The sequence below is a fragment of the Pholcus phalangioides genome, unplaced genomic scaffold (genome assembly GCF_987345545.1).
Source record: "Pholcus phalangioides strain wild (caught in Gottingen) unplaced genomic scaffold, Ppha-v1.0 ptg000042l_1, whole genome shotgun sequence".
NCBI classification, from domain to species: domain Eukaryota; kingdom Metazoa; phylum Arthropoda; class Arachnida; order Araneae; family Pholcidae; genus Pholcus; species Pholcus phalangioides.
In genome coordinates this window covers 14074236-14101841 of record NW_028301628.1, presented here as the reverse complement: position 1 = coordinate 14101841, position 27606 = coordinate 14074236, and the positions used below count along the sequence as shown (strand labels likewise).

The window sequence follows — 27606 nt, the reverse complement described above, 5'->3', positions numbered from 1 at the left end:
GAATCATCGGCATAAGTGATCATGGAACCGTCAAATTCTAAATTACAAAGATCATTAATCAAAATCAGAAAAAGTAAAGGACCCAATATAGATCGTCATATGAACAGCCATAAGGAAAGCATTGCCAGCGAGATTCCCTGACCAGCCTTTTGACCGGAATCACGTGACTCCGATCCTTTCTTTACATTGTAGCCCCTTGCACTCTCTATACTACAAAGGTGCACAAACGACTTTTGGCAAGGCACACAACATCGAGTCCAGGTGTTGCAGTCTTTCCGAATTGAAGGCCATACAAAGCAATCGCAGCCAAGATGTGTTGTGGCTTTGATGCCTGGGTGACATAGATTGTGAAGAACATCGAAAAAGTGTCTTCGAAGAGTATTCGGTATATATGGACGTATTCGATTGCAGGATGTGTCACACCAGAGTGGTTTGTCTATACCAACTAAATTGCAGATGTTGAGTTTTAATGAGGAGGAATGCTTGAGAGAGTCAAGTTCGCTATCGGTCGCTTGAGCTTCTGCGATCTTGGAATAATCTATTGATGGAGGACATGCAATGTATTCTAGAAAGAGCATCAGAGACCTGATTCTGTACGCCTGATACGTGTTGTATGTCGGTGGTATGCTGTCCGATGAAGTCTAGATGTTGGGAGATGTCTTGTGAGGCTTTTGACAAAACGCAAACGTCAAGGGATTATGGCCGGTGTAGAGGATGAAATGTTTTCCTTCGATCATGTGTTGAAACTGCTTCACTGCACATGCTGCTGTAACGTGCCGATGGTCCCCCGGCGTAAAAGTCCGTAGTCGCCGTCACAAAAATCTGTTGTTGTCATAAATATTGTTACTATTCATCGGCAGCGGTGATCGTATGGCGACGATCAAGGCCGATTGTGATGATGTCTGCCTACGATCACATGCAAATGAGGTGACCTTGAAGCCGATTGGCTTGTTTAGACACGTGCGGTCGGAAGTTTTTCTTTTAAATACCGGCCGTGCGTTGTAACAGCTCTGACTCTGCGCTCATCCTTTGTTTTGTTCATTCAACTGAAGTCCTCTAGTTGGATGGTTCTCCATCTTGCTACCGTATCATTTGGCCTTAGGCTGGGAAAATAAGCCAATTGTTATTTAAAATGAAATAGTTTATAGTATCTTAATTTGTTTCCCGGCAGGTCTGGAATCGAAAGCATTAATTTATCTTCATAGTCGAAATACTCCATTCCTGATGATAGACGGAAAGTAACATAGGAGCTGGCCTTGTCAGGGCTACGTGCAGTAGGTAACATCTTGGAGATCCGGCTCTCAACCGAGAGGCCCCCTGGAGCTGATCGAGCCCTCAACCGAGAGGCCCCCTGGAACTGATCGAAGCGATCCGGCTCTCCACCGAGAGACCTCCGCTGATAATTACGGGGATACGCTACGCCGAAGTGACTATCAACGTCGGATGTCCGATCTGCATAGAAGATTGACTATTGATGACCAATAACCGGTGAGACTGTATCTTTCTGTCAATGTCGAATAGAGGGTTCTATGTTGAATTAATCTACTGTTAAAATTATCTAACTTATACATTCGAACCTAATAAATAATATTTTCATGTGAAAGTTTATTTGTAATAATTTTCCACTTGTCGTTTGCCACTACAATTACTGGATATTTCGAACCGGGCAAGCAACTCCCATAAGGGACGTTGCACTGCGCATGTGGGTTAGGTCATGGATATGAGGAATGGGATATCTGTCTGGTGATCTTATTTAGCTGATGGTAGTCACCTGCAACGTCCCTTATGGGAGTTGCTTGTCTGGTTCGAAATATCCAGTAATTGTAGTGGCAAACGACAAGTGGAAAATTATTACAAACAAACTTTCGCATGAAAATATTACGATTGTATAAGTTATACAATTTTAACAGTAGATTAATTCAACATAGAACCCTCTATTCGACATTGACAGAAAGATACGATCTCACCGGTTTATGGTCATCAATAGTCAATCTTCTATGCCGATCGGACATCCGACGTTGATAGTCACTTCGGCGTAGCGTATCCCCGTAAGTATCAGCGGAGGTCTCTCGGTTGAGAGCCGGATCGCTTCGATCAGTTCCAGGGGCCTCTCGGTTGAGGGGCGGATCTATTCCAGCAAGGGGCCTCTCGGTTGAGGGCCGGATCTATTCCAGCAAGGGGCCTCTCGGTTGAGAGCCCTATCTCCAAGATGTTACCTACTGCACGTAGCCTTGACAAGGCCAGCTGCTACGTTACTTTCTGTCTATCATCAGGAATGAAGTATTTCGACTATGAAGATAAATGCTTTCTATTAATGCTACTATTGCTTTCGATTCCGGACCTGCCGGGAAACAAATTCAGATACTATAAACTATTTCATTTTAAATAACTACTAGCTTATTTTCCCAGCCTAAGGCCAAATGATATGGTAGCAAGACAGAGAACCGTCCAACTAGAGGGCTTCAGTTGAATGAACAAAACAAAGGAAGAGCGCTGAGTGAGAGAGGGAGGAATTTATACACCCCTTTCATAAAAATTTTAGGACCACATGTCCTCACAAGGCCTTTTCGCCTCAACAAAAATATCTGATTTATTGTACATACTCATGCGTCACTAAATAATAAAAATTACAAATAAAATATTACATCGGAAATCTGGCAACATGACACAATCCGGAGAGCTGATCAGACTCTCCCGACTATGTAAACAATAACCAAACAAGACAAAAAGAAATGAAATGTTCCGACGGAGATCTGCAGTATCGTAAGTCTGGAAGCAAATTGAAGTTATACAAGAAATCGGCTCCAAGAATCGGTTTCGGTATCACGGCCAAGAGGAAAGTCCACCGGAAGACTCTGCTGAGTTGAAAATCTAAAGGGACTGTTCGCTCACCATAGACGTTTATTGGAGATGAATTTGCAGCGGAAAGTTGGAGAAGTGGTTGACGTTTGTCAGTGCTGTATGCTGGGAGTATTGAAACATCAGATCCAGTGTCCACAAGGAATGAAATGTTGGTGCTTCGATCGACTACAAATAAGCGACGAGATGTCGTTGGCAGGGAGCATGTCGCTACTACTCTCCGCCTTCGTCGTGTTTTGCAAACCTGCATGGTGAAGTGCACCTTCTGGCTTGATTGCCAAATGTCTTATGGTACCAACAAAATTGCCTATTCTGCAACGTAGGTGGTGTTGTTGATCTCTTTGTGTGGGAGAAACGCGAGCGCAAAACACTGCGGGAAGCACACGCAAAACTGTTTTCAGTTCGCAGTGTAGTTGGGCAACCTCTTCTTGGAGTTGTACGATCATGTCCGATTGTTGACAGTTTTCCACGGTGTCTACATGAGGTGGGCTTGCTTCTTGGATCTCGTCGGCCAACTCTGCCGTTTTGTCAAGGATTAGTTGGCTGCCGGCAGCGAGTATAGATCGAGTGGATTTGGGCAGTTGTTGCAAGAAGAGTTCTGTCAGTAGTTCGTCCGAAACGTTGTGAGATTCCGCTCTTCGTTTTAATTCACTGAGAATCTCACTGTTTCCGATCTCATAATGGCTCACAAGCGAGAAGTTTCCTAAGCTGTGTAGACGAGGATTCACTATAACGTGTGACTAGTTCGTGCTTTAGTTTTTCGTATGGCTCTGAAGTTGACGGGTTCATGAGAATGTCTCATACTAGAGATGCGTTATCTGGAGGTAGATTTGCAATGATGTAGTTGTATTTTGTTTTTGACTCTGTTATCGGTTTTGGAACAGCTATCTCGAAAGTGCTTTCACACATCACGAACCATAACAAAACATCACGCACGTTGAATAGCGGTATAACTACGGCACTCACCTCTGCCATGGTGGTTTCTTTTGTTTCATGTCCAATGTTGCCAATCTTTGGTTAATCCATGAAATGATTTCATTTATATATTTACACTTTATTTACAACAGATAATATTTACATAATACAAACGGGAATGCTGGTAGAGAAAAATATGGCCCATGCACGGTGAGACACAGACACTCCCGTCGGTGAGGACAACATCAACAACAAACAAGCAGAGTCAGATGCCTTTGACTCCCGATTTTCTGTTGCGTTGCCACGAGCAGAAAATAGAATAATCATTATACCAGCTGCGAAGATACGCCAGCGCCATCATGCGGGGCAGCACTACACTACTATTATTACTGTATGGGTGCAACCCTGCATATAGAATCTTAGCCAGAAATTGGTATTGGCACCTAAACTTTTCTATGTGTAATCACTGGCTCAGACAAAAGAAATACAGGTGTATGCTTGAAATACTTGTATGCTTGACTCCTAAAATATTTGGTTGCTGCCTAGATGATTTTTTCTTGATTTGTCAAGCCTTGTATTAACACATATCACCTATGTTGTTACACATATATAACAAAGCCTGTTTATATTTTCAGGAACATTTGGGATTTGGCAGTGGAGCATGGAAGAAAGCTAGAATCAGGTAAAATAAAAATATGAATTAATGTATTGAACATCAACATTATATGAAGAAATGATAAAATATTAATAACAATGAAAACAATTTTGGGTATTTATGTACAGGGCTTATGTACAAAGGCTCTCAAAAGGTGCCCCTCGGATCCCAAAGGGTGTTGCACAGGGCAGAGAATATTGATGAACACCTATATATACAAAATGATTAATAAGAATACTTTCAGATAATAATTATAATAATAAGACTTCATCAAAATATTATCACAACTGTTATTGCTGTATAATGCTGGTATAAGAGTGGCATGTATATATGGTCATTAGGGCAAGGGCAGTAGTGTTAGAGGCCTGAGTGCTCGAACACCCATAGTACTTTGCAACAAGCACATTGAAAGATCAATGCCAGGTGTAAAGCATTTCTGACGCTGAGCGAGGGAGCCACTAGCCACCAAGTTAATTGAGCTCCCCAATAATTCATAAATTTTCAATGTGGTGCATTTCTTCTTCCTGCTTATGCACTGGAGTCCCAGCAATGGACCAGGATGTCGAAGCAATCATTTTCCCTCTTTTCAATGTGTTCATCTTGCTGGCACCTCTGTCTCCAGGTTAAGGTAGTTGTGGGCAAATGATCATCAAGTCAAATGAGCCACTGGTAAATAATCACCAGTGTAAAGAAGCTGTGAGGGAAAAAAACATTGAGAAAAACTGAATGATCACTAGGAGGTGAAAGCCCCCATTTAAATGATTGCCATGGCAAAGAAGTCTACAGGTAATAAATGACCTCAGTGGGGGATGAATTGCTGAATTTACCATTTCATTTAAGTATTCCTGCTTTCTTGTTTTGACCAAGTAGTTTCTGATGTCAGCTCAGAAATAATTATGGATTTGTTTACAAAAGTAATGTGTAGGGCTAGGATTTTTATGAAAATACTCCATAAAAAATGTATTTATGCCATAAAAAAACTAAAAATATATGCTCTATAAAACAAGAAAAATGTCCTAAAAAAATTTCTGTTTCTATTTCCGATAAAGTATATTTTAGTGAAATGATATACCAATGAGGAATATTAATGCAATTAAAACTGTTTTAAATAATCAGTTGTAGCTTGAACTGAAATTCTTCAATATGTTGTTGTTAGGAACCATAGAGTCAATTCCGATTCCTGGTGACTATAGATCATGGCGTTCCAAGCTGGTGTGTCATTCACAGCATGTCTCAGTTGTTCTAGCTTCATTCCTGTGCTTTGCAACACCTCCTCTATCCATCTGGTGCTTGGTCTGCCTCTTCCTCTCTTTTTTTCCATTCTTCCAAGCATTATCACTTTTTCTAGTGAGCCTTCTGTATGCATTATTATATCAGTGGTTCTCAACCTTTTTAATATCGCGGCCCGGCATATTATTTTTCAGGACTCGAGGGCCCGGTCTTGAGTATAGTCATACAAAATTTAAAATATTTCAGAAACAATAAATATGTAATTATACGAACTTTTACTATAGTAATAGTAAATAACTATTAATAAGTAATTCCGCATTATTTATATGATTAACTCGAATAATTAATGAAAAAAATCAAATTCCTAATTACACATACATCGATTAATAGGTGTCAATTTATTTACGTGTTTAGTGAGGGATGTTAACGAGCTCGAAGTTTTTATTGAGTAAGAAAAATGAAATAATTGCGTTAAACATATTATTCCATAGTGTAGCCTCGTAGGGTTGAAACTACTATATTTATTTTCAAAAAGGGACTATAAATTTTAATCGGGGGGAAAATCCGGCTTAGAACAAAATATACACCGCATGGGCGACATCACAACAACTTCCTCGTTCCCCATTACTCTCGAACACGACTGCCACGAGAGCGAATCTTGGGCGCGCCACCTATATTAACGGATACGGTCGCCTTGACCGTCTCAGACTCCCCCTCTGGTTTCATGAAACCGTCTCGGTATGAAACCAGGAAGAGTCTTCAAACATAAACAATACGGTGCATATAAACAATCAAAAATATTTGACGAACACATTTCAATAGTGGAGGGCAAAAAAAAAAAAATCACACATATTTTCAAAAATAATATATATATAGTTCATTCTTCACGAGAACGATGACTTGTAGGTAGATCAATTTACAACTTTTTCGGAGGACGGCCTCGTCGACGCATAGGCATCACCGGTGTCTGTGCAATGTTGTTGCAGGGTCGAAGTGCTGATGTATGATACACTCCAAGCAGTATTTGTGGTTGAGATGGATTAGCTACTTCATATGTACATGGGGATCTCTGGGATAAGACGATGTACGGCCCGTCTCTTCGAGGCATAAACTTCTTCGTCTTGCATTTTACAGCGTTGCTCAATAGGTGTTGGTTGACCCATACTCGATCACCGGGATTGTAAACAGGTCCTTTTCTTCTATTTTGATCTGCATATCCCTTTCGTTGGTGTTATTTCTCACTGATTGAATCTTTCAGTTTGTCCATAATGAACGCGAAGCTTTTGAGGTAAGGGGTGATCTCAGGTACGAAGTTATCGTTGGCCAAGACCGCTCGTATATCGTGTCTATCGTCATCCATAGTTCAGAGTTCTCTTCCAAACTGCAAGAAGGCAGCGGTGTGGCCTGTGGTTTCACATGTTGCGGAATTCATAGCGAATCTTATCATGGATAGTTTTTCAGACCAGGAGGAATGATCATCTCCGACCAGTATGGCGAGACGAGGTTTTAGGTCTCTATTTTTCTTTTCGACTGGATTGGCTTGGGGATGATACACGGGAGTAAGTGCTTGGGCTATGTCCAAAATATAGCATAATTGCTGCATTACTGCACTGACAAACTGCGTGGAATTCTCACTTATTATACGTCTCGGTAACCCATAGAGTAGAAAGACTTCTTCGAGCAACGTTGTAGTTCATTGTGTCGCAGTAGCATGGGACAATGCAAACAGCTCCACCCACTTGGTGGCACAATCTTCCACAATAAGAATCCACCGTTTACCGCCCTTTGTTTCAGGTAAAGGCCCAAAAAGATCAATAGCAATGGTCTCAAATCGTTGATTATATACAGGGGTTTGAAGTAACCCAGCTGGTTTTTGGTTATCAGCCTTGTAGCGATTGCATTCACTACAATTTTTGACATAGTCGGCAGTGCGTTTTCTCATTCCAGTCCAATAATAATGTTTACTTATTCTGCGGTATGTTCCATCAGCACCATAATGAGCAGCGGTAGGTGCATCGTGGTATTCTTTCAAAACGCGTTCACATTCGTGTTTAGGAACGACTAGTTGTGCTTCCTCCTTTTCACTGTCTGGGGCGTATCTGAATAACACTCCTTGATTCATAAGATAGCCACGAGCAGTCCATGTTGTGAAATCAGTGTCCCTTTGAGGTTTTTCAAAAGCCTCTATGATTTTTTTAAAATCATCATCTTGGAGTTGTTCATTCCTAATGTCACTAGGGTTGCAAGCAGGAAAATCCACTGTAATTGTATGGATCTCACAAGGGTCTTCAGGTGCATTTGGTAACCGGAACAACATGTCAGCAAGTACATTTGCCCTACCTGGTATGTAATCTATTTTCAGATTATGAGCCTGTATGAGCAAAGCCCATCTAGCAAGTCTACCAGATGGCGACTTCAGGCTCATTAGCCACTTTAGGGGCTGGTGATCCGAAGTAATATGGATCGCAGCACCTTCTACGTATCCTCTGAACTTATCCAATGCCCACACAACTGCCAATGCTTCCCGCTCGGTAGTAGAATAGTTCTTTTCTGCAGCATTCAACAATCTACTTGCTTATTCGATAGGATGTTCTTCCTGGGCTTCTCCTTGCAGTAAGACAGCACCTAATGCATAGGAGCTGGCATCTGTGCGGATAACGAACGGCTTAGTTTCATCAGCTTGCTTCAGTACTGGAGAAGTCACCAGAGAGTTTTTGAGGGTCTCGAAGGATTGTTGTTCTTCAGCTGTCCATTTCAAAATGGCTTTCTTCTTTGTGAGATTACTCAAGGGCCTTGACATGTCCGCAAAATTTGGAATGAAACGACGATACCAAGAGCAAGACTGTAGAAATGACTGCACTTGTTTAACATTCTTTGGAGCTGATATGGCAAGAACAGCCGATATTTTGTCGTGATCAACCTCGATTCCTTTTGAAGTTATCCAATGACCCAAATATTTTATTCTAGAACACACAAAATTGCATTTGGCTCGATTGGCCGCGAGCTTAAAGGATTTAAGTCGCTCAAAAACAGATTTCAAATCACTGAGATGATTATCGAATGTTGATGATAAAACAATGATTTCGTCCAAATACGCGAGGGTGTCAACATCCTGCAGCCCTCGACGAAAATTATCAATGAGTCGTTGGAATGTCGCCGGGGCGTTTCGAAGTCCAAAAGGCATGCGTAAAAAACGGTATGTACCAAACGGGCATATGAATGCTGTTTTTTCTCGATCTGGTGGGAACACACCAACCTGATGATATCCAGACTTCAAGTCCAAGGAACTCATGAAAGATGTATGCTTAGCACTATGAAGTAGATCGTCCATTCTGGGCAATGGGTATTTATCGGGGATAGTATTCGCATTTAGTTTACGATAGTCAACACGTAATCGGACACTTCCATTAGGCTTCGGGACCAATACCACTGGGGCAGCAAATGGGGAATCACATTCTTCGATAATACCTTGATCGAGGAGTGCATCCAGTTCTTTCCGTAGCAACTCTTTCTTCGCTGGAGACATTCGGTGCGGAGGGACAGCTGTTGGTGGGCTATTTCCAGTGTTGATATGATGTTGAACGAATGGAGTAGGCTCTCCCCCTGGTTTGAAGACATCCTGATGTTCGCTTAGCAGGGCGTTAAGTTGACGCTTTTGCTCGGGAGTCAAATCTCTTCCCTCGTCAGCACGCAATCGGTATGAATGCATGAGGTCCACTGATTCCGATACTGCACAATCAGCTGTTGGAACCTGTGGGAATGAGAATTGGTGATGTGGAGTGTCACTGAAAAACCAACATTTCCTTTTTAGATCCACAGCGATGCCTGCTGCCGTCAGGAAGTCTAATCCCAGCAGCGATCGGTTACCCTTTGCTTATGGAAACACTAAAAAGGTGGTATCAATAGTTCGATTTCCAACGCGTACAGGTACTTTGACTTCATAGACCTTGCTGATAGACCGGGTACGGTACCATCAGCCAGACAAATAGTCGTGGTGGCGCTGTTCATTGGTATATTTTTACTTAGGAAAAGCTTGTATAAGAGTTCCCCTGCAACCGAGTTTGTCGCACCTGTGTCGATACATATGAGACCACAATCTTGACATACTTGAATTTCCATCAGCGGTAGCGATACCTGAGCGTCTGTGGGTTGACAGCTGTACAAAATAGCGTTGTTTGGTGATTTCACAGCTGTCGCAGTCGATGGAGAGCAATTTGGACATTTTGCTTTGATGAACCCTGGCATCCAACATCCATAGCAAACGATAGACGATCTGTCATGTAAAGGTACGGATTTTTGGGGTTGCACAGTTTTACGAACTTGTTCGGGTTTATTCGAAAAATTGTTTCGGTTGAAAACACTTCTGATATTGTCATAGGCATCCAGTTTATCGGCAAGAACAGTGGGTGAGATTACTTCTATCCACTCATCCATTAGATGCTCTTTGCATTCAGGAGGGACTTTCTTTTTCATCTGGTCGGTAATGATCAAGTCCTTTAACCCATGGAAAGTTGTGATGTCGATTCAGTTAACCAGTTGTCGAAGAACGACCTGAGCTCGAAATAGTAATCACGCCAAGTACTGTCTTTCGATTTCTTGTGAGTAGCAAACAGATGACGGAATTTTTCAGCAGATAATCGGAAGCGTTTCAGGAGGACCCCTTTTACATGTTGATAATCAGATGCTTTATCTTCAGGTTCCTGTGCGATGAGCGATGTTACACTACTCGGCAGGACTGTGATGAGGTGGGATACCCAAAATTCTTCGGGGACCTTCGTCAATTTGAGTTGCCGTTCAGCGAGAGATAGAAACAAGGATATGTCATCCTTTTGAACGTCGAAACTCGGGAGCAGTTTATGAAGTTCAAATCTAAATTCTGGTGACATTGACACAGAGCTGGCACCGTTATAAGCGACTTCGGGTTGAAGTTTGAGTTTTTCAAGTTCAAATTGCATTTCCAACTTTCAGATTTCGATTTCCGCTTGAAGCGTGGCTTGTTCCCATTGATCTTGGCGTTTAGAGTCCAAAATTCTCTCATCGATGACAGTTAGCAGGAATTCTTTCATAAAGTCCTCATCATAATCGTCGTGGTTGATTATTGCAGATTTTATCTGAATGACTGTCATTTCGGTTGACACTGCTACTCCCAATGCTTGAGCTAGAACGATGAGGTCTTGCTTCTTTCCTTTTGCTAAATAAGCCATGTCACGCTATATATAAACCAATGTTTCAATAACAATAAAAAAAAATCTACACTTTTGAGACGTGCGGAACAACATAAAAAAATGAACATTAAACATTTTCACACTCAACGAACACTTTCGCGAATTTCGTTTCAGGTTGAAAACGAACATCGGACGAACATTTGCGACGAAAGTTTCACTTACCAATTCGTAGGTACGTTCAGGCTGAACGCTGACGATTTCCCTCGAGTTGAAAAAAAACCGTCATATTTCACGTTGGGCGTCAAATTGTAGCCTCGTAGGGTTGAAACTACTATATTTATTTTCAAAAAGGGACTATAAATTTACATCGGGGGGAAAATCTGGCTTAGAACAAAATATACACCGCTTGGGCGACATCACAACAACTTCCTCGTTCCCCACTACTCTCGAACACGACTGCCACGAGAGCGAATCTCGGGCGCGCCACCTATATTAACGGATACGGTCGGCCTTGACCGTCGCAATAGCTTAAAAAAATATATACATTCATTTTCTCTCTCTCTCTAATCATCAAAAATTTATATAATGTGAAATTCTGGTCACTGTGCTGTAATTAAATTGAGCATTTGTTCTTAGTTACGACATAAAATCAATGAGAAAAATCTGTGTACATAGTAACTCCTCCAAAAAAGTGAGCCGTAGCAGAAAGATGTCAGGGTAAACACTAGCTACAACGTCGCCCACCTTAGATATTTCAGAAACAGGAAAATTAATATTTCAATTGAAATATCTAAATGAAGTTTCACAAATCTCTGAATTTAACGTTATACTACCAGCACAAATTAATATTTCAATTTTAAAACGAAATACTTCAGTTTAACAAAAATTAGAACTTCAAAAACAGTGACTTACCATGGATTAGGACACTAATGAGACTTGTTGTTATTTTCTGCCCGTTATCTCGTTAATCCTGGGCTGAATCAAAGTAACAGCCAAACAGAGTCAAAAAGTTATAAACGGTTTCTCTGTTTTGTTTTGAGCACAGTCATAGTAGAAAAAGCCGTTTCACAAAGATACGTGGTAGAAAAACAAAGAATAAGTCTCATCGCCACCTCATGCAAATTTGGAAATTCAGTTTTTTACTTTTATCCAGAATTTTGCAAGGCTAGTAGAATTATAAGTACTTTCCAATTCTTTGTAGGATGACAATTCAATTAGTTCAAGGGTTTCTTGGGTGTTCAAGAAAAGGATTCACGATCCACATGTATTTTTCCCCGTGTCCGGAAAATTCACAGACAGCAATTCACCGCTAGGAAAATTCACCGCCATGCAATTCATCATTAGGAAAATTCACCGCTAGGAAAATTCATCGCCAGAAAATTCACCGCCATGCAATTCACCGCTAGGAAAATTCACCGCCATGCAATTCATCATTAGGAAAATTCACCGCTAGGAAAATTCATCGCCGGAAAATTCACCGCCATGCAATTCACCGCTAGGAAAATTCACCGCCATGTAATTCACCGCTAGAAAAATTCACAGCCATGCAATTCACCATTAGGAAAATTCATAGACTAACAATTCACCGACAACAGTTCGATGCGAGTCAGTTAGCGTGGGAGTGAGCGATTGAGTTACACTGAGTCAGTGAGGAGTGAGTGAGTGACCTGAGTATGTGAGTGAGTGACCTAGTAATTGAGTATGTGAGTGAGTGACCTAGTTATTGAGTATGTGACCTAGTAATTGAGTATGTGACCTAGTAATTGAGTATGTGACCTAGTAATTGAGTATGTGACCTAGTAATTGAGTATGTGACCTAGTAATTGAGTATGTGACCTAGTAATTGAATATGTGAGTGAGTGACCTAGTAATTGAGTATGTGAGTGAGTGACCTAGTGAGTATGTGAGTGACCTAGTGAGTGAATTAGTTGGTTTTAACCTAGTAGTGTCACAAATGATTAAAAAATCTGATTGTTCTATGTTATATATATTACAATATTGACCTAATGGCATATTTATAGCTTCAGCGGTATTGACTTGGCGATGATGAATGAGTTTCAGGACATGTTATTTTATATACAGTACATAGATGTAGACACGCACCAATAAGACGGGAATTCTGAAAGTTCATCACCCATGGGGATCATGAGGTGTTAAAGTGGTATGGGGGGGAATCATTGCTGAGTAAATCTGAGATTGCAGAATCCACACCAATAAAGTCGCTGGTAACAGCTAGTTCATCATGAAAAAAATAATCCAATGCTTACTGATGATCAACAATGTTTTTTATAATATCAAAGTGATAACAGGAGATGATTTTAAGCATTTTATGGAGTTAATTCATCGCATATCCACTTACTTTATTATCTTTTAATTCTCTGTTATTATTCCTTTTAACGTTTCGTTAGAAGATTCTGAGTAAAATGGAATTATTTAATTTAATTATTATTATTATTAATGGAGTTAATGGAATTATTGAATATATTTTCTTTTGCAACAGCAATTTATAATTTCTTCCGTATCACCTCAATTTTTTCTAATAAAGTCATTATTAAAACTTTCCGCCATATCTTTAAGATCACTCACTAGGTCACTCACTCACTTATTCACTGGGTCACTTATCCACTCAGTAGCTCACGGATTCAGTAGCTCGGTCACTCACTCCCTCGCTCACTGACTCTGTAACTCAATCGCTCACTCTCTCGCTCACTGCCTGAGTAACTCAATCGCTCACTCTCTCTCTCATAGCCTGAGTAACTCAATCGCTCAATCCCACGATAACTGACTCGCATTGAACTGTTGTCGGTGAATTGTTAGTCTGTGAATTTTCCGGCGGTGAATTTTCCTAGCGGTGAATTGCATGGCGGTGAATTTTCCTAGCAGTGAATTGCATGGCGCTGAATTTTCCTAGCAGTGAATTGTTGGTCAATGAATTTTCCGTAAACCATTTTTCCCTTGGGTCCTCGTGTTCCGGATAATATTTTTCAAACGACAGTAGCAACATCTTTAAATGCGATTCAATAACATCTAGGATAAGGGTGCTTGAATGCAAGCCATCTTCTTCCATAACATAATCTGAGTATGACTGAAACATTTTGTAATTATTTTCAGCCAGAGTTTGAGTTTCTTTTTAAATGATTCAACCTTATTCCAAGAATGAAACATCGTTGTTTCTGATCCTTGAAGTTTCAAATTCAACTCATTTATAGAAGAACATATGTCGCTGAGGTATGCCAACCTGGCTATCCACTTCTTATCTTGAAAGAAGTGGCACATATCACTTTTTTTACCAGTAAGGAACAATTCAACTTCCTTTCGCTGTTCATATATCCTCTTCAGAACTTTACCTCGGGACAGCCAACAAACTTCCGAATGAAAAAGTAGATTTTTTTGATTGGTGCCCATCTCATCACACAATATTCTCAACAATCTAGTATTCAAAGCACTGTTTTTTTATGAAATTAACTATTTTAGTAGATTGCAACAGGACTTCGTTAAGTTCAGGAATCATTTTTTTAGAAGCCAGGTTTTGCCTGTGAATGAAACAATGTGTTGATATTAAGTTATTTTCACTCACCATATCCTTGATTCTAGCGACTAAACCCGAATGCCTACACGTTAGATTCGCAGCACCATCAGTGCAAACTCCAATGCAATTTTGCCAATCCAGTCCTTTATCTTTCATAAAATTATCCAAAACTTTCACTCGAAAATTTCATTGCCGGTTGTGTTTGCAGCTAATTTAGAAACACTCAAAATGTCTTCCATCACGTCATTATCAACATGATCAATAAACCGAACGTACGTGACCAAAATGCTGTGGTTTTGCACATCAGTGGATTCATCCAGCTGTATTGCAAACAATTTTGATATCTTAATTTTTTCTACGAGTTGCATTTCGGTGTCTAGTGCCATGTCGGATATGCGCCTTTTTATGGTATCATTTGACAATGGAATGTCTTTCATTCTATTTGCCGCAGACTTTCCTAACACTTCTCGGCAAGCAGTAATTAAAGAAGGCTTGATGAGTTCTTCGCCAATAGTATATGGTTTTTGCATTCAGGGGTGCAAGAGCTGCGCCAATTGCGCCAAACTGCGCCGAAACGGTTCTCTTGCTACACGGTGCGCCATGGCGCCGAATCCCTGCGCATTTGCGCCAATTCTTGTTTGTGGTTCGCGGAGGTACCGCTAATGCACTGTTGTACGTCAAATACCCTTAATTTAGGAAAAAGAAACATGAAAATTTTGATCACGGGACGTGTTCTTTCCGAGACACGGAAAAAGATACGGGGGGGGGGGGGGAGAAACTTTTTTTTTTTTTTCACTTCCCACCATCTACCACAATTGCGTTATCTCGTGACCTTGGAAAGTAGTTATACTACCTTGAAGTATTAAGTCCTGTACTGTTATTGGTATAACCGGCGGGCTATCAAAGTCCTTGAATGAATATGCCAAATTCTCCGATTTCGGAGACACCGTTTTTTCTCCTGCTGGTTATAGGTTATATACTGAAAATAACAGTAATTTCGCGGCTGCCAACCGGTGTTTAAAGACGGCATACATCGAAAAGGGGATTGGTTTACTCGTTTAAATTACCGAAATTTTTCGGAGATCTTTGGGAAAAAATAGGATCTGTAAAAACTCCAGCTAATATATTCATAGTTTTGTCATCTAGCCACTATAAGGTCGTGTGGTAACGTCGGCGGTTGCCGATCGTAACAATTTCACATCGCGAAAAACCGGATTTGGTGAACAGGGCCGGCTCAAGGGAAAAAATTTTCTACCCATGCAGAACCTTTTTTTTTGGCGCTACTGACCACGTTTTTTTGGTCGACAAACCTTTTTCCACCCTTTCAACTCCATTGGGCACCCTTCCTTGAGCGGCGCCCAATATGGCCGCACAGTCCGCCACTGCATTGGTGGGGGAGGGGCATGCTCTTAACAATAGTCAGAGGAAGGAGTTTGTATTAGGAGCATGCTCATTTTACATAACTTCTGTGAGATACCTATTATATATTAATGTCCTACCTTTCCAAAACATGTTGTTGGAGAGAATGAAACGTTTGCACTCCCTCTCATGTATTGCTGGAATGTTGTTTAACATTGTATCACCAACAGAACTATTGATTTTGTGTGATGAATGGGTTGCACTACAATGCAAATAATTACAAGAAGTGAAATCAGTTCAGAGAATAGAGAGATAGATATTGGGTAGACATATTCAAACTTTGTAACTTTGAAAGCAGCCCAAAGTTCAAAATTTTGCCAGTTTTGGTGAAGGCTTTTTTATCTTCAGCATATGGTAACGCAGACAGTGAAAGAGAGTTCATTGTTAACAAATAAAGAAAGTCTGTTTAAACATTGAAAAATCTGTCCATCCAATGCTTTAATGGAATAAGACATACACAATCTTATGTTCAAGGGCATAAAAAATTGGAAAAAAATTGTCATTGAGATACTGTACTTCTGAAAGCGACTCGTGATTCGTAATCTATTAATATGCTATTTTAGGTTGAGAAATTGTTTAAGTAAATAAGGTATTTATATTTTTCTCGTTTTCTGCATTTTGCTTTTAAATTTAATAATTCCTTTAAATTCTGTGAGAAGCCAATTTTCCACGGAAACTCTTATTATATTCTGCACACACTTTTTTTGCTATATCAGGATGAATAAGATTTTGGTGTTCAAGCTGCAGAAATTCTTGTTGCCTAGGTTTTCAGTATGCATGTTGCTTAATTTGAGTCTAATAATTTTTATTCATCATTTCACTAATGTATGTTTTATTAGTGACAGATAAGATAATTCAGAAAAAATTTTAATGAATTTTAATTTGTGAGTGAAATTTATTTAGAATTATTTGTTCGAACCATTTTTGGCAAAACTATGGGCATTTCACAGAAAAATTACTCCTTATATCACAGATATAGTTCGTGTTTAGTTCTACTCCATTTTCAAAATTTCTGCTCCAAAAATGAAATTTGCTGCTCCAAAATGGATGAGGGGCACTTGCACCCCTGTGCATTTGTAATGATATCAAATATGATGTCATTAGTAGTGAATCGTTGAAGTTCGAGAAATAATTTTCATTTCTGCTTTAAGAGCCACTTTTTTGCGCATGAAGAAGTCAATAGGTTTGTTTGCGAAATCAGTTTGTTTGCGTAATAGACCCCCGTTATGCCCGCGTTTCAAACGTGTTTGGGGTTTGCGGTGCATTGTGGGATAGATTTACGTCACCATCGCTAAAGGTTGATTTTTCTCACATCGTTACTAGCGATTTTCGTTATCGACATCGCTACGTAAAACGTTAACTAACGAGAACCGGAGACCACTCGTTATGTTCGTGTTACGGAAATAAACATGGCCGCTCGCGCGTACATTTTTCGATGAAGGTGAGAGCAACGGAGACAAATTAGTTAGAATTGGAAATTATTCATTCATTATTAATTTATCAAATTGTTCATTATAATGAATAATAATTCTCTGAATTACGTTACTTAATTTAGTAACATGATTTAGAGACAGCATTATCGTTTAAAATGTTATCTGTACACATGCTGATTGGAAAAAATTATTCATAGTGGTAAATCGTTATAAATTATACTCGGTACAAAGATAAATCACTCTACACAACTTTTTTTTTTTTTTTTTTAAATCTTGCATGGAAATGCCTTTATTCTAATCTTAAACTCATCTCAATATAAGAATATTATTTAACTGGTAAATCTCTCTATCGCGATGTTTTCAAGACATTTTGAAATTCGTTCAATATTTTTTTTACATCTCGTTCAAAATCGACGTCAATATATATTTAAACGTCTCCAGATTTTCCCCTTCTTAATTCGTTTAATAACATTGATATTTTGTGATATCAATGAAGTATTGCTACTTTCTGTGCAGTACACAGACGTGTAATGCAGTAAACACCATTACACACACACACACTATTCTCTGCGCACTAAGTACACTATAAAAAATCAAAGTAAATTTTATTAATCAACAAATAAATTTTTTCTAATCCTTGAGTGCATTTTCTGATCGGAGTATAAAAAAGATGTCAACAACAGTGTAAATTTATTGGCACTTCATTTTCATGTGTGACATAAGGAAACCAATTGTCTAATTGATGATGTAAATAAAAGGTTACTTGTTCTTGATTTTGACTTAATATCAAGACGGTAGATTAAATGTGTTAAAAACATGGTAATATATGATGATGATATTGTTGATAGTCGTTTTGCAAATTCATAACATCATTGAACTTCAATAGAAAATCATTTTTTAAACGTAATAATTTAGAAAATTTCCCCGCGCGCCAGTATCATGTGCGTGCATAGCCTACCTTTTTCTCAAATATTTGATGAAAGTAAAAAGAATCCGGATGAATTAAAAAAAAATGTAGCTTAGAAAATTAGGGACAATCAACCGCACGAGTAAATAAAATAATAATAACGCTAGTGCTGCAGCACACATGACCATAGAGCTAGGGAAATTCTAACTCCGAACCTATCTTGTGACGTAGTAGCCGAAGACCCGAACATTGCCGAAGAGGATTCGGAGCTTTGGATGTTACGTCACAATAAGTTTATTCCATGTGTATTTAGTGTTGCCACAAATTTTAGTTATTTTCTAACTATTATATTTTTTTGGTCCAACTGTGCTCGACGTATAAGCAAGCTGACCATACTTGCACGAGAAAAATACGTAAAATGGGGCTTCAAAACACTGAAAACACGCGTCATTACTAAGTTGACCATATTTTCTCGAGATAAATACGGGACATCAAGATTCCAAATACAGGAAAGTACGGGACATCGCCAATTATCGCTAATAATGACGCCAAAACCAAAGTTGCCAAATATTGTTGAAATTACAGAAAAATAAAAATGGCGGGAAATGAACCATTACTGCAAATTGAAGTGGATTAAAATGAATTCCACGAAGAAAAACGTTCACCAAGACGAATGTGGGAGATTAATATTCTTTCATAGTTGTAATTATTATGAAATAATTTATGAGTTGAAAAATAATGTCAATCTTTGACTTCAATAAAGCGTAAATATTCAAATAGGCTTCGTGTAATATACGGGAAAAACCGGGACACTTTTGCCAAAAAGTCGGGACGACTAAAAACACAGAGAACACCGGGACTGTCCCGGTAAACACGGGACGTATGATCACCCTATTCATTACCAATTATCGCCAAAAGTAAGCAAAGTTGTTAACTCATGCTAAAATCACACAAAAGTTGTCAATCGAAGGAACAAAAGTGGCATTTCAAATTGCAGTGAATTAAAATATATTACAATTATGTGAAATATTCTTACTTGTAGTCCTACTTATCGTAATCTAATTTCTGAGTTGGAAATAAAATTTTAATCGTTAATTTGAAGAATAAAAGCTAAGTTGGCTTGAAAAACCGCAACATTTTTACAAAAATTCAGGATAGCCGGAAAACAAAACTGTCCCGGAAAATACGGGATGTATGTTTACGCCACATGTAAGTTGAACCATTATAAATTGATTAATTATTAAATTGCTTTCGTCACCAGAAATAAGTAGTTTGTGAGCAGTTTGTTGATCAGGAAACCTGCTGTAGGAACCGATATTCCAATAATCACAAATTCAATTTAATACACGGTACTTTTTACCTTGTTGGGGGCCACACAAAATCACTTCGCGTGTCAGTTATTGGCGCCCCTGCTCTGGAACATACATGCTCAATCTATGGCCCGCGACAAATAGCCAAACCACTCATGTGTGTTCCGTAGCACATATCAGGATCATTTGTGACCCCAAGCACATATTCAAATCACGAAACCGATCCGCGGCACATTTCCGAGTGACGCAAGTGGCCTGCTGCACACTTTCAGATTACCTGAGTGGCTCGAGGCATATTTTCAGATTACTGAAGTAGCCCACAACATGTTTCGAAACCAATAAAATGACCGCATTAGCCAAAAGAATGAGCACCCTTATTGTTTTAGAACTTCCTAGCTTATATGGCCCACTCAAACCTGTATGCTATATACAGGTAGATACATCTGTAAGGTATCCGACTACGTTGACAACGTCATTTTGGAAGAAAATATAGATTTTCATTTTTTTAGTTTTGATAAAAGCCCTATTTGTTGCGATTCCAAAATGGGCCTTGTTTTGTTTATATGATGCTTAGAATCAAAGTTGCGTTCACTTTAGTGTTGCGTTTTTACATACAAGTAGTACGCTAATAAAGGCTAAACGTGTTTTATGAAGAATGCTATTTTCGACATTTAACTTGAGTTTGTGACATGATTTGTAAAAATTTATTCATTGCAACCTTATACGAAATTTTAATGTGATATTTTACTATATATTGTTGAGGTTATGGGCCAAAATCTAAGGTCTATCACATATATTTTTGAACTAGTGTTTTATAGAAAAATTTTGTAAAAAAAATTAAAATTTTATAGAAAAATAAACAAAATTTAGGATGAAATTTCAAAAAATTCACACGTAAACAAACATATTTTGGTGTAATTAATGAGCATATCATGCAATCCTTTAAATTTTGGTTCATAACCTGCAACATTACTAGCTAAATGCACTAAGAAAATCACAAAGCATTTCATTAACAAAATCTTTTTTTTTGCAATCATGTTTCGAATATTACATGAATTTTGCCTAAAATTTGACATAAAAACGACGTTTTCATAGAAAATGTCATAGGTAGACCAAAATTTACCACAGTTTTCACTATTTCGAAACACTTTCTATCAAAAAATGTTATTAAAGTTCACTCCAGTACCATTTTAAAGAAAAGTGACAAGAAAGGTAGTCGGATACCTTAAGTAAAGCCCAGTCAGAAAGGTTGACATGCATCAGAGAACCACATAAAAACATACGTAAAATAAATTATATGGACCGCATTTGCTTGGTGGGGTGAATCACAAGGGTTGGATCGCCCTCCTTCCCTCCAACAGGAAAGGTGAATAAGATCATTAGTGACCATGCAATGAAGAAATTAGGGCCATGACGGTTAAATTTGTGAACGTATTTTTCAAGATAAAAAATAAAAGAATTATCAAAATTATTTAAATAAACAATCAATTAATTAAACAATCGATCATTGTTTATTAATTTGTCAAATTCAGCTCATTTTTATTGTGAGAGTTTTTTCCAATAACACACAATTCAGCCGAATCTCAGTTTATCTAAATTAAAAATGATTTTTTCAAGGATAGTGACTCAAAAAAGTAAAGTATCTCTAATCCACCAATGTGCCCCTCCCTTGCCATATATGCTATGACTATGCTTTTCCATAGGTGTGAAGTAGAATTTTGCCCGTAGGCCCAGGTTCCCTCTTAATATTTGACTCCATTTCCATAACAAATTAATTATTTAAAACAATTTTCACACAAGGAACAGTTCAAGTAACACCTCCATTTAAAGGCAGCTACATGCATAACTACAAGCATGTATGCATGAAAGTAATAAAATTTCACACTTGAAACAAACAAAACTGAGGATTTGTACACACTTTTACAAGTCTTCTTGATTTGAGCGAATGTGAGCCGGTCCCCCTGTTTAAAAGTCTCGCCACAGAGAGCAAGAAGCTTACAATTATCCAATCATTACACTTTACTTATAGTCAGGAAAATAGATGGCAGATGGTAGCACCCACTAAACATAAGCATTAAACAGAAACAAAACTCACATTAGGTTCATAACATGTATAAGTACATTCTGGCATGTACCAATTCATTAGAAATTCCATAGAGGAATATGTATGAGATACATGTATGGCTAAGCAGTAGTCTTCATTATTCAGTAAGCTCTGCTTAGAGTTTTTTTTTGCTGTTTTTTGTCATACACAAACACACAGGCCGGTAAAGCAAGTGCATTACTATCCGAGCTCGACATATTCCAAGTATACTGGTTCTTGTATATGCATACTTGTACTGTGCAGTGAGGGAAGATAAAATAGTGAACATGCTTGTACGAAACATTTTATGCAACCTGCATGGTTGCAGTTATGTGTGTACACGGTACTGAAAAAACATGAAAAATTCTAGCATTTCCATCCTAACTACGGAAAATAGATGGGAGCATGACACGAAACAAGCATAACTTAACAACATAAATACATTAGGGCCAGACATTCAGGCATGTGCTGATTTGTTAGAAATTTCATGGAGGAATGTATATGGTTTAGTCGTTTGTGCGTAGCCACCTTAACCCTAGAATACTAACTGAAAGAAAAGCTGATAAAAAAACTGTATGCGAACGTTTCTGAGACGGCGAGTTAATATTCCTGGATGAAGTGGCAAAAATGCTTGTTCACTATAGAGGTTTCACTGGATAAATACAAAGCAAAACATCATGTCTACATTAATATAAATGGAAATAATTTGATCAAAGTCAATTTTTCAAGGCCAAAATTTTTGGTTCAAGAGAATTTTGTCTTCAAACTACATTACATAATGCAACAAAAACATTTCAAATTGGCAACAAAACAAGTTGATAGTGAAGTTCAATATTTGATGTTATTTCTGGCTATAATCCAATGACTGTAATTCAAAGTTCCATATAACTTCTGGCAATAATTAAGAGTGTTTCTGAAATGAAAAGAAAAATAAAACACAATATTATGGATTGGCATTCATACATGCACGTTTCTGTGAGGAAATAATATGCATACAAAATCAGCTAAGTTGGCCTTTACTGCCCTAAATATCAGACAATTTTAAACTAGTCTTTGCTGAAGCATCAGAAGTACTCTATCCCTGTGCCTGAGCAAAAAATCCTTGACAGTTGAATCATTCAAGTTGCATCAATACGCTTATTGTGAATTCATTTGAATTAAGTAAAATTATTATTTAATCCCTTAGTCAAATTTATAAGGGGAAGGATTCAAACAGCCTCAGCCCCAAGGTTCCAGCTCATACATATACAGCAGAGTTTCACATGTCTTTTTTATGTGAAAAAAAGATGAGAGTGAAACCTAGATAGATCCCTTCAGCCCCTAAAACGAGAAGGCTGCAACCCTGAGAGGGCCTTGGAATTTTATTTCAACTTATTCCACCATACTTTTTATAATTCAAGCATTTTGATAGCTTAAGTGACTATAGCCAACTTGATGAGATACGGTTTGAGATATAGGTAATTTTTAAATTTTTTTTTTATCAAGACAAATTTTTGTTAATTTAAAATAATCAAATAATTTGTGCTGATCACTTGTACGTGATTGATAAATTCAAGGTTAAAAAAATAAGTGGTCAAACAATTGCCATAAGAATACCATACCCTTGTCTTATCTTACCTCTGGAATGTTTTCAACTTCCACTGTGGCTTCTGCTGGCGGGCCTACTGACTGACTTGTAACGGTTCCAACTTTCAGAGCGACCTCAGGGTCCAGAGCTGGAACGATGACTTCTTCCTGATGATCTGAAATGTTTGATAAATCTGTTACAAGTTTTGGTAATTCTTTTACATCAATTTAAGTGAATTTTTGCCTCATTAGTTTCCCAATCTGTTGCTTTTTTCAACTTGTTGTGTGTGGAACATTTGAAACGCAGGCATCTCAAAGCATTAAAATGGCAAATTAAAGCATGAAAACATGATGACAATGTTAAAAACTGATTATATTATTGAACGTTAAAGCTATTCTAATGAATCTGAATGGTATTGGATTTGAGGACACAATAAATTTCATCAAAATTCATACTTTACAATCTTTAAACACGTTTTTCTCAAAACACCTTTTGTCATTGCAGCATGATATCTCATGAACCATGTTTCCCATTTCCATAAAATTTGTCTAGTAATTGTACCTTGCCTAGGCGTATAAAATGAACTAGAATGGTTGGCATTCATATAAGTTTTTATTCAAATTTTGTAAAATTTCATAAAATTCAAATTCTGAATTTTTAAAAATACTTACATATCTTAAAAAGACTAGTTAATTGCATTAAAAAACATTTTAGGACATTAAGCAATGTTTTTTTACACAGAAATTAAATTTGGGTAGATGAAACCACGTTCGCAGTATATAGTGGTGTGTATAATAATTTTTTAACTTTTGATTGCAAGCAAAAACAAAAATATTTTGCAAATTTGATGCATGTACATGAAACTACACTAACTTTAAATATGACCCTTACAAATTTGAAGAAATTGGGTGAATTAGCAATTTTTGAGAAATTGGGTGAATTTTCATGCAGGATGAATTCGAGTATTTGGCCAAATGAATGGGGGTTATAAGACAGTCCAAGTATATCATGAAACCCTCTTCCTCAACCCTGTCCTATCTCAAATCGTTTTTGAGTTATGGTGGATAATCAGTTATGGAAAAAAATATGTGATAAGTCTAAAATAACTTGCATTTGTGAAGTTTCTAAAAGACCTACACAAAAGCTAAGCACATATTTGGAAAGAATGGGGAAAATCATGCAAGATCACATCATTTTCATTGAAATATCTGGATGTATTGGCAAGCTACAAGCCCTGAAAGATTGAATTGTTCAAAATTGAATTGTCGTTAAAATTTTCTGTTTCCAATTACGTAAATACCCTTCTGGCCATAATCAGACAAATTCAACAAAAACTTGTTCATTGCACCAGTTTTTGAAAGAACCTACAATAAACCATATCAGTGTTCTATTTCAGGAGAAATTCAGTCTTTTGTTCGCAATACATTACTGGAAGAAGCGTTTGTATTGAGTAGATATCCAATGAAAATTTAGAACTGGCAGTTACAGATTTTTGTGAAAATTTGATTTTGCAGAAAAAAATCCTATAAAGTGACACTACCTCTGCCTACTGGATACCTATATTTATTGGCAAGCTTCAGGCACTGAGAGTTTGAGTGAAGTGAAAAATCAAATCGTCGCCAAAACCTACTAAAATTAATTTGACGAATGCAGATTTCAGTGATGTATTGCAAACTAAAAACTGAATTTCTCTTAAACTAGATTGCAGATATGGTTTATTGTAGACTGTTTTGAAAGCTGGCACAATGCACAATTTTTTTGTAAAGTTGACTGATTGTAGCTAGAAGGATATTTGCTTAATTGGTGATGAAACATTTTGGCGACAACTGAAATTTGAACTTTGCCAATCTTTCAGTGCTTGTCAATACATTAGATTTTTCAATGGAAATTATGTCATCTTACAGGATTGTTTCTGTTCTTTTCAAATATGTACTTAGTTTGCATGTAGGTATCTTAGATACTTCACAAATGTAGGTTTTTTTAGACGACACAGATTTTTTCCATAATTGATTATCCACCATAACTCGAAAACGGTTTGAGATAGGCCAGGGTGGGGTGTTCCATGATCCACTTGGGCTTGTCTATCACCTTTCATTTGGCAGAATAGGTCCGAGTCATCCTATATGCTCAATTTTTCTACATTTCTTGACTTTCACGGGTCTTGTGTCCCCTGCTGTAATGAAATAAGAAACACTTGTATTATTCCCAGACTTTAATTTAGCAATTATATATGTATAAAACTGAAAACTTTAGGTGTCAATACAGATTTTCTAGTTTTCTTTGTGGCCTGGAATTTGTCTTAGCAAAATCAAATTTAGCATAAAAAAAAATTCTCTCTCTCAAAATAATATGCAAACATGGGTTAGGGCGATACTAATTTTGAAAGAAATTAAGTCAAAAATTACCTTGTTGTCCAAATGGTTTGCTGTTCTCGTGATCCAGAACAAGAGAAAGAGCGATTTTCTGAGATTCTTCTGGTGTTGGCTTTGCGAACCTTTGTTTTCTGGATGCTTTCTTTACCGATATGAACCTTCTTTGTAATGAAATGTTCTTATTTGCTGGTATTTTACCTGAGTTGCCAATGGATGATTCTGTTGGCCTACTTTGGGATCTTGTTGCGTGAATCATGGGTTGTATCTTTTTCAATTGCTTAAAAAATAACTGCGCTTCACTATGATTTTTTAGATCCCTCAACTGATTTTCTAAATGTTCTCTTATCTTGCTCTTCATACTCTCAAAAGATTGTTCTTTTTCTGATGAGCTGCTAGTATTATCACTAACTAAGCTTCTCATAATACCTTCTTCTTCACAGTCTTCCACAATAGTCAATTCTGACACTTCTGTGCTTGCAGGAATCGGATATTTTGCGCAAGCCAAATGAATATGCTTGCACATATTCCACTTGATGCAATAATCGATGCATGTGCAGCTGTATCGATGGATGCATATATTACATTGGCGGCACAGAATCTTGCAGTTGCAATTGACTGCATTTTCTTGGATTAAATAAACCCCCGACCCATCAGTCGAATTGATTATGTACCCATTATCAGTTTTCAGAAGTTCCGAAGAAAGGGACTCACTTAATTTATGCCTCTTTCTTAGAAACTTCACCTTACTTGATAGTTTTCCTTTGTGGTAAGCAATCAGCCTATCAAATAATTTATCTCTTATAAATTTCATTAACGCCACTATTGTTTTATCAAGTCTTTTCACGTGCTTACCCTTCAGGTAAATATGCTTGATAGTGCGGTGCATGCTCTCCACATGCATGTTTGTGTTGAGTCCTGCGTTTATTCTGTAACAAAATGCCCATGATTGGGGATTGTTCCCATAATATTTGGAAAAATATGTTCCAAATGAGTCTGTTTCTACATCATTCATAAAACATTCAATTGCTTTCTGAAGCATAAGGATGAAACTCTTTTCATCTGTTTCATAAAGAAGAGTTCTCAAAACTTTGTATGCTTCTGCCTGCTTTTCTAAATTTTTTATTTTACATAAATTTTTTCTCCATGCTCTATCAACATGCCAGCAGCAAAAGAGGCGTCTAGTAGGAGTGTCCATTTCTTCAATCCAAGCATTGTAGAAATTGTCAGCCATATCCGTCATGAAAACCTGTGGTTTTACTGTACCAGCTTTCATTTTAATATGGGAAAAAAAATTTTTTAATGCTGTTTGGTCTGTTCTGTTTGATACCATGAAAGCACATGGAAAGCCTTGGCGAAAATCATCTAGGACCATGAGAGTTGTCAATTGGTAACCATATTCATTTAACCCATGAGTGCTGTCTATGGTTACACAATCTGATGAAAATTTTTTAAAAATCTCCAGCTGTCCCTCATTCATTATAATCAGCATGAAATCCTCTGCGTCCAATATAGTATGTGTGGTATCTCGTGCCTTGTAAAATAAAACAGCTTTTTTCATTTCATCCGACTGTACCAAAGTCTCCACACTAATCAAGTCATTCGTATGATTAGAAGTTGAGCAGGTCAAGTTTTCAATATTACGCAAGTCTTGTTTTGTTAATATCTGGATTCTTCCAAAATCAGGACCCACATCATCACGTATGCCATCTAGAATAGCCTCAAATGGTATCTTAGATGCTATTTTGCCAGCGATAATAGATTTCTCTTCCTTGGATAGACGAAGATGTCCAAGATCAGCGTCGTGTCCAACATGGGTTAAACAGCAAGTGACTTCACACTTGCCTTTAAACACATTCACTTTCATGGAAGCAGGACAGTAGGCTTCAATTTTACAACTGCCTTTTCCCTTTAACTCGCGTACTCCTTTACCCTGTGGCGAGTATTCGCCAGAGCGACAGCATCTATAATAGTGATATTCGTTATCATTCAGTTTTTTTGATGAGAGTTTTGTATATCTTGATTTCGAAGTCTTTTCTGTACTTGTCTTCCAGTTATCAAAGTCCTGAAAAGTTTCAAACTGGAGTTGTTGGGTGTCAAGTCTAATGTCATGTGCATCATGTAGATGTGCATCCATGTCTTCCTTATGAAACTGCTGTACACAT

At 37.9% G+C, this 27606-nt stretch overlaps 2 protein-coding genes across 2 annotated transcripts in view; one reads left to right on the top strand and one right to left on the bottom strand.

Annotated features, from left to right (window-relative positions):
- The window catches only part of LOC149064510 (cytoplasmic dynein 2 light intermediate chain 1), a 119385-nt gene that overhangs the window by 26478 nt on the left and 65301 nt on the right, over window positions 1-27606 (top strand). The window contains exon 4 of the mRNA XM_089255342.1: window positions 4410-4456. Coding sequence (XP_089111468.1) covers window positions 4410-4456 — 47 coding nt within the window. The remainder of the gene's footprint in view (window positions 1-4409; window positions 4457-27606) is intronic.
- On the bottom strand, window positions 25710-27578 carry LOC149064512 (uncharacterized; the record flags this gene model as incomplete). The annotated part of the gene is made up of 1 exon (XM_089255298.1): window positions 25710-27578. A coding segment is annotated over exon 1 (1869 nt), but the record flags the coding sequence as incomplete, so codon positions are not given.